Source organism: Ailuropoda melanoleuca, chromosome 6 (genome assembly GCF_002007445.2).
Source record: "Ailuropoda melanoleuca isolate Jingjing chromosome 6, ASM200744v2, whole genome shotgun sequence".
NCBI classification, from domain to species: Eukaryota; Metazoa; Chordata; class Mammalia; order Carnivora; family Ursidae; genus Ailuropoda; species Ailuropoda melanoleuca.
Genome location: NC_048223.1, coordinates 65,352,429 through 65,364,752, shown reverse-complemented (window position 1 = coordinate 65,364,752; position 12,324 = coordinate 65,352,429). Strand labels below are relative to the sequence as shown.

Here is a 12,324-nt window from a genome sequence, read left to right as displayed (position 1 = left end):
AAAAAATAAATCTTACAACTAAAAAACAGTATCTAAATAAAAAAAATTCACTGGATGGGATAAAGAACAGATCAAATACAAAGGGAGAAAGAATTGGTGAACTTGAAGACAAGTTATAAAAATATCCAAACTGTAGAACAGAAAGCAAAAAGATTAAAAATCAAGTTAACACCATGTCAACAACCTGTGGAATAGTAGCAAGATGACTAAATATATACAATGCAGCCCAAGAAGCAAGGGAAAGAGACAGTGGAGTAGGAAAGATGTATATATTTATTTCCACTTCAGTCATAAACTGCAACCCCTGGACCCAGGAAACTTAGTGCACCCCAAGGAGGGTAAATACAAAGAAAATCACACAGAGGCACATCATAGTGAACCTGCTAAATGTCAGAGATAGAGAAAAAAAAAATGTAGGCAGCCAGAGAAGAAGACACATTATAAATGGAAAAACGATGATGAGACTGTGATCTAACTTCTTATCAGAAACACTGGAGGCCAGGGGCCCCTGGGTGGGTCTGCTGGTTAAGCATCTGCCTTCAGCTCAGGTCATGATCCCAGGGTCCTGGGATCAAGCCCCATGTTGGGCTCCCTGCTTAGGGGCTAGTCTGCTTCTCCCTCTGCCCCTCCCTCTGCTCGTGCTCTCTCACTGTGTCTCTCAAATAAGTAAATAAAATCTTGAAACAAGAAAGAAAGAAAAGGAGGAAAGAAAGAAAGAAACAAACAAACACTGGAGGCCAGAAGACAATGGAACATTTTTCAGGTACTAAATGAAAAATAGCTTTTAATCTAGAATTTATATCCAGTAAACATTAATTCATAACAAGAGCAAAATACAGTTTCAGATAAGCAAAAATTGAGATGTGTTACAATCAAATCCACCCTAAAAGAAATACTGAAGGAAGTTCTTCATTCTGAAGGGAAATGATACCATATGGAAATGTGAATCTAAAAAAAGGAGAGAAAAGTTGGAAGTAATACATAAGCAGATCAATGTAAAGAACATTCTTTCTTTTTAGAAATTCCTTAAAATTTGATTAAAGACAAATACCAGTCTATTATGAGGTTTGTAATACATGTAGGAGTTAAATATCTGATATTTATAGCACAAAAGGTAAATTAATAGTGTAAATGAAAATATAATATTACAGAATTTCATGTTATGTGTGAAGTTATATAATACTAATTCAATATGTCATACATAATGTTATGTGATACATGATTGATAACAATATTATTAGACTGTTAAATTAAGGATACATATTGTAATGCCTCAGGCAACCACTAAAAGAAAAAAGGAAAAGAAAAAAAGAGATTTAGTTAAAAAGCCAAAGGAGGAGATAGCCAATGATATATGTAATGATTCAGTGATTATGAATACCAAATAATGCTCAATTAACCCAAAAGAAGACAAAAAAAGAGGGACAAAAGAACCACAAAGAGAGGGAAGATACACAGCAAATAGCATAAGGGTGTGTGTTCTAGGCTCAGAGAGAAAGTCATGGTTTTCTAAGTAGAGAGAACAACAGAAGGATTTTGCCTTGTTTTAGTTTAATTTAAACATATAGAATGTATGACAGGGACAGCCAAGAAGAGAATTAGAAAGAGATACTTCTCTCTCCTATACACAAATGGCAAAAACGAATTCTAGATCTTAAAAGGAGATTGTTTGATAGGAGAGGGAATCGACCCCTCAGATGGAGGCAAGAAAAAGTATAAATTCCGAGCCCGGCCGTTGGCTTGCGTGTGACCCTGAGTACGTATAGCCGTCCTCCGGAGCAGCTTTCTCAGCTGTAAGTGGAACTTCTGCTGCCTTTCTCACGAGCTGTAAAGATTCAATAAGATCACAAATATAATGTGCCTGGAACAACAGGGAGCTTTCAAAAAAATGTTATAGCTCTCCCTCCTAGGCCAGATCTACGACCACTGAACACGTACAAAGTGAGGAGACAGATTATTTGGTAAAATATCTAGATATGAGAACAGCATTACTGTTGGACTGAATTGCTGGCTGCCCTTTTACTTCCCTCTAACCGGGTTGTAACTCTCCCCTCCCTGAGTAGTGCCTGCTTTTTGTTTCATTGTTTTCAGTTTTCAGTTAAATATCACATCCTATTTTATATCCATGACACAGGAAAAGAGTTCTCTCTGCTTGAGTTCCTTTTTCTTCTCTAGAGTAAGATTTTTTATTTATTTANCCCTGAGTAGTGCCTGCTTTTTGTTTCATTGTTTTCAGTTTTCAGTTAAATATCACATCCTATTTTATATCCATGACACAGGAAAAGAGTTCTCTCTGCTTGAGTTCCTTTTTCTTCTCTAGAGTAAGATTTTTTTTATTTNTTCTTCTCTAGAGTAAGATTTTTTATTTATTTATTTATTTTTTTTTTGCTTAGAGGAAAGGAAAGAAAGGAACCTAGAGAATACAAGTCAAAATAAGTGTCCATTTTTAAAAGTATTTCCCAAGTCATGAATTTGTATCATTTCAGTGTTGGCTTTGAACAAATTCAGCCTGTTAAGAACATATTCTGGGCGCAGTATTCTTGGGTTTGATGCCTTCATGTCCTGTTCCTTTCTTTTCAGCAAAAGAGGACCTGAAAGAAAGCCTTTTTGACCTTCGAACGTGCAAGGTTTTGCTCTTAGGCTAACACAAGAGAGCATTTTGTCCAGCCAGTAAAGTACAGTTTCCCACCTCAGTAATAAGATTACTGTCACTGAGGTGAAATATGAGATCTGGACGAGCCAGTTGGCTTTTTTCAGAATTCTCCCCAAGGGAATACTGTTCATTATGTTAGCGCTTTAAAAATCAGGGGAATTGGAAGGAAAAAAAAAAAAAAAACTAACCCCATGCAATTTCACTTCCCTCCCATAATGTTACTATGGCAACTCAGCATCCCTCTCTCCCTCTCTGCTGTCCAAGAGCACATGCCGCCATCCATGAGACGGCCTCCCTGGTGCCCCTGGAATTGCCTTTGTCAAGCATATGCTGACCGGAGGTCGACACTGTCATGTGCAGTTGAAGAACTGCTTTCTGGTCCTGGACCCATTCTAAGTGACCCTGTATATTAACTGTAAATTTCTGGGGGCTGGGAGCAGGTTAGAATCCTCATTTTTTGTTGGAGAGAAAGCCCTCCTCTAGTTTTCGGGAAAGAAGTACATCAGATCTCCGCTGCATTCCAAAGCACGGGGTCCGCAAGAGCTCCCTTTGTTAAGCTTACATTTTTCTAATTAAGTGGAAAAGGTCTTATTTAGAACAACTCCTCTCATATTTTTCTTACTCTGAGAGCTAAAAAGACTCGTCAGTCTTTTTCGTCACATTTTTAAAATCACTTATTTATTGAGAATTTTGTTTTTCTGGAAAGAAAGACAAAATACAGCACTCCTGGAGTACAAAATGAATCTGGTCTTAAAAAGGATAACAAGGAAAGGAATTTTTAACGAACTAACTAAAAAACCTTTTTTGAAAGATTAGCTCCCAGACCCATTCATTTGCTCACTCCATGCGTTCATTTACTCATTTTTTTAAGCAACTTTGACGTACACAGTACCGATTTACCTTCTCTGTGAGAGTCAAATATCCCTTGAACTAGTAGCCTTGTCCTCAGAAGCAGACTCGTTGAAAGGATTATGCCTGCTCACAAATGACTAAGACACTCAGTAAAAAGTTAGAGGTTCCCCAAAAGAAGTACAGGTAAAACAATGCAGACACCCTGCAAGTAGGCGCTTACGGTGTTTGGGAGAAGCCTTCTAAGAACACAGGACTTTAAAACGGTACACATTTGGATCTTGGAGAAAGTGGAAAGGGGACTGGGTGCAGGGACCCGGTGTAGGCAATGCAGAGAAGCAAGAAGACAGCTGCAGAGAGTTTGGGGGAGGGTAGGAGGGAGGGGCATGTGGGGAAGGCTCCCCACACTAACCCTGGGAACTGAGGCTTGGCCCAGGAATGAGTGACAGTTATGGAAAGTCCTCTTGAATACAGGGCTTCATAATCAAAATGATACTTCAGGAGCATGAATGATAAGCCTCACCCATTTCAAAGCAAAAGAAATTAGTTTGAAATTTAAAAATTTTTTAAAGATTTTTTTTAACAATTAGTTTATTTGAGAGAGAGAGAGAGCACAAGAGAGGGGAAGGGCAAAGGGAGAAGGAGAAGCAGGACCCTGGCATCATGACCTGAGCCAAAGGCAGACACTTAACCGACTGAGCCACCCAGGTGCCCCTGAAATTTAAATATTTAATTTTTTGTCCAAAATATAGGTATTAAGTCAGTGCCAGTTGATTTTCCTCTTTTCTTGAACTGAACTAAGTGTGAAACAATACATGGCAGGTACGTTTCAGGCTCACTGCAGGTCAGCTGGCGAGCTGTCTGTCCCTGTAAAAGCCGTGACGCTAAAGGCCTTCCATTGACTCTGGGCACGAGTTTTCCCCTACCTGTGAATGTCCCCGCAGCCGGGCCATGCTGCCTGTACGGTCAGGCAGTCGTGACATCTTATACAGCTTCCTGATGAGGCGACCCTCCTGCCGGGATCCTGGCTATATGAAGTCATGCACTTTTGAAAAGTTGGAGAGCAAATTTGCAGAAGATCCAAGGGAGTCGGCCACTAGCTATAAGTGTTAAAAATACTGCAAGTCAAAGTCCAGTTGAAAGAGCAGTGCTTCAGGTAGCTCTTGCAAGTGAGCTGGGAACTGAAGATCTTACCCTGGGGAAGCAGCTGACTTTATCATTGAAACCAGGTGATAAAAGGAACAATGGCTGGGAACAATGGCACTTCGCAGCTCTTGGCGCTGATGAAAAAATTACCTTCCCCAGCTGAGTCTCTAGAGTCGATGAGTTTTTAATAAATAAACACCAGAGATCAGAGACAGCAGCTGCAGAATGTAGATAAAGGAAGGCTCAGGGTGAATGAAAGTGTGAGCAGAGGGGCTTTGTCATAGTAACTCCTCCCAAGTCATGCCTTGACTGTCCCGCACCGTCTGGCTGAGTTCTGCAGTCAGCCCGTGCAGCCTTGGATGAGTCATTTAACCTGTTGGAAGCCTTAGAGTCTTCGTTTATCACTTGAAGTTTTTACCTTTTGTATAGGGGTTGATTGTGAGGGTAAAATGATACCATAGCTTGGATTGGCTTCAGAATAATTGAAGAAAGAAGAAAGGTCAGGGATATGGATAAATCACGCTGGATCAGGAGGTGACAGTTGTTGCTGAACCAGACACCGAGAGACTCATTACACTATTCGGTGTGCTTTAGTCTGAAATAGGTTTGAAATTTTCCATAATTAAAACTTTTTTAAAAAAATGAAATCAGCAAAAGTGTATGTCTGTAAGGAACAGTATGTTTCAAAGGACTGAGAAGTTAAGATTTTGGTCTTAGCTAGCCAAACACTTTGCATTCAGTGTGTAGCAGTTGGCTTTGGGGAAGGTAATTTTCAAGGATAAATGAGTTGGGCTAACAGTTATTTTTTCTGTGTGACCATAGATTGAACATGTCTATACATAATCTGTCACCTCTTGTGTCTTAGAGTCTACTTAGGAGAAAATGAAAGGAATAAATTTGACCTTTCAGTTCGTAAAAAGACAATCACTATACAATAGGGTCTGTGTGGAATGGTTTTGTGTGTGCGTGTGTGGTGGAGGGTAGGTGTCATTATTTCTACTTCAGATATTTTCAGGTTTTACATTATTGGGAAGACACTTGGACATCATGGTGGTTTTTTTTTTTATCTGTTCTCAGATTTTTATTTTATCCTATTTTATTAGCAAAATGCTGTTTCCAACTTAAAAGTCTATATATTGCTTTACTTTGGATTATAAGAGCAGATGTTTTAAATCAGCCTAAAAGGCAGAATATTTAAACATGCTCACAGCATGGTCAAATGAAGTCATGTGATGCTTATGATGCAAATTTCATTTTTTAAGGAATTTTAATTCTGGGATGTGGCTGGTAGGTTAGAAATAGGATTGTACCTCACCAATTATACATTATAGGATAATTACGGTTATTTTCAAGCTCTGCTCATACAATCTAGAAAGTGATTTGAATACACTGAATTACATTCTGATGTACCTTAAAATGTGACTGGCATTGTCAACCATAGGAATCTTCAAGTTGGGGAACACATAAGCTGGGTGTGTAAAAACTTCCCCATAGAGTTTGGGGCCACTTAGGCAGCTTTAAGTGAGTAACTTCCCACTCTTCAACTCCCCGCTCATTCTCCTTTTCTGCTGACCCTGTAGTACAACAGTCCTTCTACCCTAGTGCTGAAGAAAGACCTAACTAACTCTCATACACCAGGTCCCAGGGTGCAAAACCTGGGGAGAAAAGGAGACAGAGTGGATCAAGGGGAAGAGTTCAGGATATCTGTGTCATGTTAACAACTGTGTGACTCTAATGACTGAGTAACAAATTCTTCTGCTCATTGGATGGTAAGAAATCCTAATGCTGCCAACAAAAATGAAGGACCTAATGGAGTTGTCTTATGATGCTTCATTGAAAAAAATCTTTGGTGAAAGATTGCTAGGCGATTTTGGCATGTAATTCAGGAGTTTGAAAGGTTAGTGATACCACTTTAACAGAAGTCCATCTATTTATTTACGCAAGCAAGATGTCTCAGTACTAGCATTTATAAAAACAAACATTGGGATAGTGTTTGTACCAAAAATAATAAAATGCCTGGGAATAAACTTAACCAAGAAGGTAAAAGAGCTGTACTCTGAAAACTCTAAAACATTGATGAAATAAATTGAAGACGACACAAACAAATGGAAAGATTTTCCATGCTCATGGACTGGAAGAACAAATATTGTTAAAATATCCATATTACCCAAAGCAATCTACAGATTTTATGCAGTCCCTATCAAAATACCAAAAGCATTTTTCACAGAACTGGGACAAATAATCCTAAAACTTTCTGGAACCACAAAAGACCTCGAATTGCCAAAGTAATCTTGAAAAAGAAAAAAAAAAGGGAGATATCACAATCCCAGATTTCAAGATTCCTACAAAACTGTAGTAATCAAAACAGTATGGTCCTGGCACCAGAATAGACAAATATCAATGGAACAGAACAGAGAGCCCAGAAATAGACCCACAATTATATGGTCAATTCATCTTTGACTAAGGAGGCAAGATTATGCAATGGGAAAGAGACAGTCTCTTCAACAAATGGTGTTGGAAAAACTGGACAGCTACATGCAGAAGAATGAACTGGACAGCTTTCTTACACCATACACAAAAACAAACTAAAAAATTAAGGACATAAATGTGAGACCTGCAGCCATAAAAATGCTGGAAGAGAGCACATGCAATAATTTCTCCGACATTGGCCATAGCAACATTTTTCTAGATACGTCACCTGGGCAAGGGAAACAAAAGCAAAAATAAACTATTGGGACTACATCAAAATAGCAAGCTTCTGCATAGAAAAGTAAACAACAAAACTAAAAGTCAACCTAGTGAATGGGAGAAAATGTAAATGACATCTCTGATCAAGGTTTAGTATCTAAAATGTATAAATAATTTATACCTCAACACCAAAAAACAAATAATCCAATTAAAAAATGGGCAGAAGACATGAACAGACATTTCTCCAAAGAAGATATCCAGTTAGCCAACAGACATATAAAAAAGTGCTCAACATCACTCATCATCAGGAAAATGCAAATCAAAACTACAAGAAGATAGCATCTCACACCTGTCAAAATGGCTAGAATCAAAAGCAGAAGAGACAACAAGTGTTGGTGAGGGTGTGGAGGAAAAGAATCCCTTGGACACTGTTGGTGGGAATGCAAACTGGTGCAGCCACTGTGGAAGACAATATGGAGGTTCCTCAAAAAATTAAAAATAGAATCACCGAATGATCCAGTCATTCCCTACTGAGTATTTACCCAAAGAATATGAAAACTCTAATTGGAAAAGATATATGCACCCCTGTGTTTCTTGTAGCATTATTTACAATAGCCAAATTAGGGAAGCGGCCCAAATATCCATCAATAGATGAATGGATAAAGAAGATGTGGTGTAGGGGCACCTGTGTGGCTCAGTCGGTTAAGCATCTGACTTTGCCTCAGGTCATGATCTCAGGGTCCTGGGATCGAGCCCCAAGTCAGGCTTCCTGCTCAGTGGGAAGTCTGCTTGTCCTCCTCCTTCTGCCCCTCTCCCGGCTTGGGCTCTCTTTCTCATATGAATAAATAAAATCTTTTTTTAAAAAAATGTAGTATGTACGTACACACACACACACATGCACACACGCAGTGGCATATTATTCAGCCACAAAAAATGAAATCTTCCTATTTGCAACGACATAGGTGGATCTAAAGGGTATAATGCTAAGTGGAATAAGTCAATAATTCCACTGATACCTGGAATTCGAGAAATGAAACGAACAAAGGAGAAAAGAGAGAAACCAAAAAACAGGCTCTTAACTATAGAGAGCAAACTCATGGTTACCAGAGGAGAGGTGGGTAGAGGGATGGGTAAAATAGATAAAAATAGATAAGGTATAGAGAGAGCATAGAATTGTCAGATCACTAGATTGTCTACCTGAAACCAATATAACACTATATATGTTAATTATGCTGGAATTTTTAAAATATAGAAAAGATTTTAAAAGCCTGAGTTTAACTTTAAAAAAAATGGGATAGTGTTGATGCTGACTCTCTCTCATTCCAGCAATAACTAATGTTCATTTGCAGATACATGAACTAGTTGTGAAAACATACATCTCATTAAGAGAGGAACTTTTTAATAAGTTGGTGCTGTTGTATAATAATCATAAAATTTGTAATATGTTTTCGCTATTTTGGCCAATTACATCTGAATAATTATAACTCTAGTTAGATTTATTTTTGATGCTTTAAGACTTAGGTTCCAAGGAAATCTGTAAATTTTTAAAAATTTAACATATGTATTTTTATAGTGAAGAGATATTATATGGTAATTAATTAAAAATACTCAAGCATACGGGCTCCTGGGTTGCTCAGTCGGTTAAATGTCCAACTCTTGGTTTCTGCTCAGGTCATGATCTCAGGGTCATGAGATCAAGCCCCGTGCTGGCTTCATGCTCAGCAAAGAGTCTGCTTGAATTTCTTTCCCTCACCTTGTATGGGAAGTGAAATGGATATAGAAATGCAAGAGGGAAAGGACCAATGTCAAATTCCTGTTACAAATTCCTATTTTTTGAACTATTGGGACTTCATCAAGATAAAAAGCTTCTGCACAGCAAAGGAAACAGTCAACAAAACTAAAAGACAACCTACAGAATGGGAGAAGATATTTGCAAATGACATATCAGATAAAGGGCTAGTATCCAAGATCTATAAAGAACTTATCAAACTCAAACCCAAAAAAACTAATAATCTAGTCAAGAAATGGGCAGGTGACATGAACAGACATTTCTCCAAAGAAGACATACAAATGACCAACAGACACATGAAAAAATGCTCAACATCACTTGGCATTAGGGAAGTACAAATCAAAACCACAATGAGATACCATCTCACACCAGTCAGAATAGCTAAAATTATCAAGTCAGGAAACTACAAATATTGGCAAGGATGTGGAGAAAGGGGAACCCTTTTACACTATTGGTGGGAGTGCAAGCTGGTACAGCTCTCTAGAAAACGGTATGGAGGTTTCTCAAGAAATTAAAAATAGAGCTATCCTACAACCTAGCAATTGTACTACTAGATATTTACCCCAGAGATACAAATGTAATGATCCAAGGAGGCACATGTACCCCAATATTTATAGCAGCAATGTCTACAATAGCCAAACTATGGAAAGAACCAAGATGTCCATCAACAGATGAATGGATAACGAAGATGTGGTTCATATATACGATGGAATATTACTCAGCCGTTAGAAAGGATGAATACTTACCATTTACATCTACATGGATGGAACTGGAGGGTATTATGCTGAGGGAAATAAGTCAATCAGAGAAAGACAATTATCATATGGTTTCACTCATATGTGGAATATAAGAAATAGTGCAGAGGATTGTAGGGGAAGGGAGGGAAAACTGAATTGGGAAGCAATCAGAGAAGGAGACAACCCTTGAGAAATTCTTAACTATAGGAAACAAACTGAGGTTTGTTGGAGGGTGGTGGATGGGGGTATGGGAGTAGTTGGGTGATGGGCATTAAGGAGGGCATGTGATGTGATGAGCACTGGGTGTTATATGCAACTGATGAATTATTGAACTCTACATCTGAAACTAATAAAGTACTGTATGTTGGCTAATTGAATTTGAATTTAAAAAAATAAAATGAGGTTGACCTTTAAAAAAAAAATTCCTATTTTAAAAGTTTATTTTTTATTTTTTTAAAATGGTGGATATCAAATTATGGTATTTCAATTGCATTGGATATGGAAAGAGTGGTGAAACAATTATATTTTTAACTGTGAGTATTCTAATATGTGGGAAATTACACACCTTACAACTACTTAAACTTATGAAAAATTTAGTTCTCTAGTTAAAAATAGGAAATTATTTTGAGATATGTGAGTAAATGTTTGAAAGTCACAGGTCCACAGCAGGTTGGGTGCTGGACCAAATCCTGAAGAATACACTGCATTTATGGACTTTCCCATCAAATCTAACTAAAGGTGTTGCCTTTGTTCCACAGGACGGTCTGACGCCCCTGCACTGTGGAGCGAGGAGTGGCCATGAGCAGGTGGTGGAAATGCTGCTCGATCGAGCTGCCCCCATTCTTTCAAAAACCAAGGTAATTTCTTTCCAAGTGTCTGGACATGGACTGTATTTAGCTTTACATCTCCTTAACTGCTTACTTAACTTATTTAACTGCCTTTTGAATCATAGAAAAATGATACTGTTCCAACTTAGCAATGAAGAGTAGCCTAGTTCAGATCTTTGGAGAACCTCAGAATTAGTTAGGGTTTATGAAGCCTTTTGATGGAGTGCACTCTACCGCAAAGTCATTTTTGTATGTATTGCTTTTGTTTCTCCTTTGTTTCAGGAACACTGACTTCTTGATTTTATTCTGTGATATTTTCTTAGCTCAGCAATGATTGCTTATTGGGGAAAGAAAATACAAGATCTATAGTCTCTAAAGTCTGGGTGCTGGCTCTCTTTCTCCAGCCCATTGGTTTATTTCTTGAGGGCTTGCAGATTATTAAAGAGGATATCATTTAACTGATAAAGGCTGGAAACTTTGGAAAGATGGCATCTTGCTTGGGCCTTTGGTGAAATTGACATATGCAGAAGGAATGCATGATGATTGCCCCAAAATGAATGTTTTACAAAATGTCTTCTGGATTTTTATGATAAAACCTTTGACACTATTTAAGAAGAGAGAAATTTGTAAATAAATTTTGATACATACAGAATACCTGAGTCCCTACTATTTTTATTAACCAAATCAGGATTTTTGGAAGCTGTATTAAGCTTTATAAAGAGCCTTATTTCTAAACGTCATCAAAACAACAAAAACACGTTACTCCTGTTTGCAAGTGCTTTGGTCAGTGTCTCCTCAACAACCGTAGTGGAGATGGACCAGGGTCGAGGTGGTCTGAATAATTCCCTCGCTCATTTGAAATGCAGGGTTTAGATTAGTGAGCCATGGGAGGTGTTACCAACAGGGTTAAACAGCCACCATATTTCATTATATGTGAGGACACCTTGGCCTTTGAATGCTTCTCATCTAAACCATTCTGTTTTGGCTTTGTCCTTTCAAGAAGTCCATATCTATCTTTTTTCCACCTCTGCTGCTGTCTTCGAGCCACCTCACCACCAACCTGGACCCAGCACCAGCTTCCTTACTGGTCCCCCCATCCTGCCTTCGTCCTCTCCAGTCCCATTCCCAGTGTGCAATAGTCAGAGTGGCCAGACTGTCAAACAAATCATGTCACCTCCTGCCTAAAAACCCTGTTCTCTTAAAAATTAATTTTCATTTTATCAAAACAACAGGCATAGCTAAAAATAAAATCGCTTTCTCCCTTTTGCTCATCTCATTGTCTTTTCTTTCTTTCCAAGAAATTTCCTTGATTTTTTTTTCTTCTGTGCTTGTAATGTGCAAGAACACTTTCTTGTTCTCTGGTAACTTCTTTTCTTAAAGCATCCAGTTAGTTCTTGTATAATGGGTGCAACATAGTCTATTACCTTTCTGAGAACACTCAAGATAACTTTTCTTTAATTTTTTTCTGCCTCTCTTCTGTCCCTAATTCCTCATAATTTCTTTTTTCTCTTTGTTGGCTTTGGCTCCCTCTTTCATGTTGGAGGTTTCCCACAAATGTCTGTACCTGACCATCAGTGTCGGGCACTAACGTTTGAGCGAGTGGAAACTTTACGCGTCCCCCCCCCCCCCCCCCCC

At 38.4% G+C, this 12,324-nt stretch overlaps 1 protein-coding gene across 18 annotated transcripts in view; it reads left to right on the top strand.

Moving 5' to 3' along the window:
* The window catches only part of ANK3 (ankyrin 3), a 657,955-nt gene that overhangs the window by 485,494 nt on the left and 160,137 nt on the right, over positions 1-12,324 (top strand). For all 18 annotated transcript variants that reach the window (XM_034662548.1, XM_034662550.1, XM_034662547.1 and 15 more), the window contains one exon: positions 10,621-10,719. In XM_034662548.1, the coding sequence (XP_034518439.1) occupies positions 10,621-10,719 (99 nt within the window). The remainder of the gene's footprint in view (positions 1-10,620; positions 10,720-12,324) is intronic.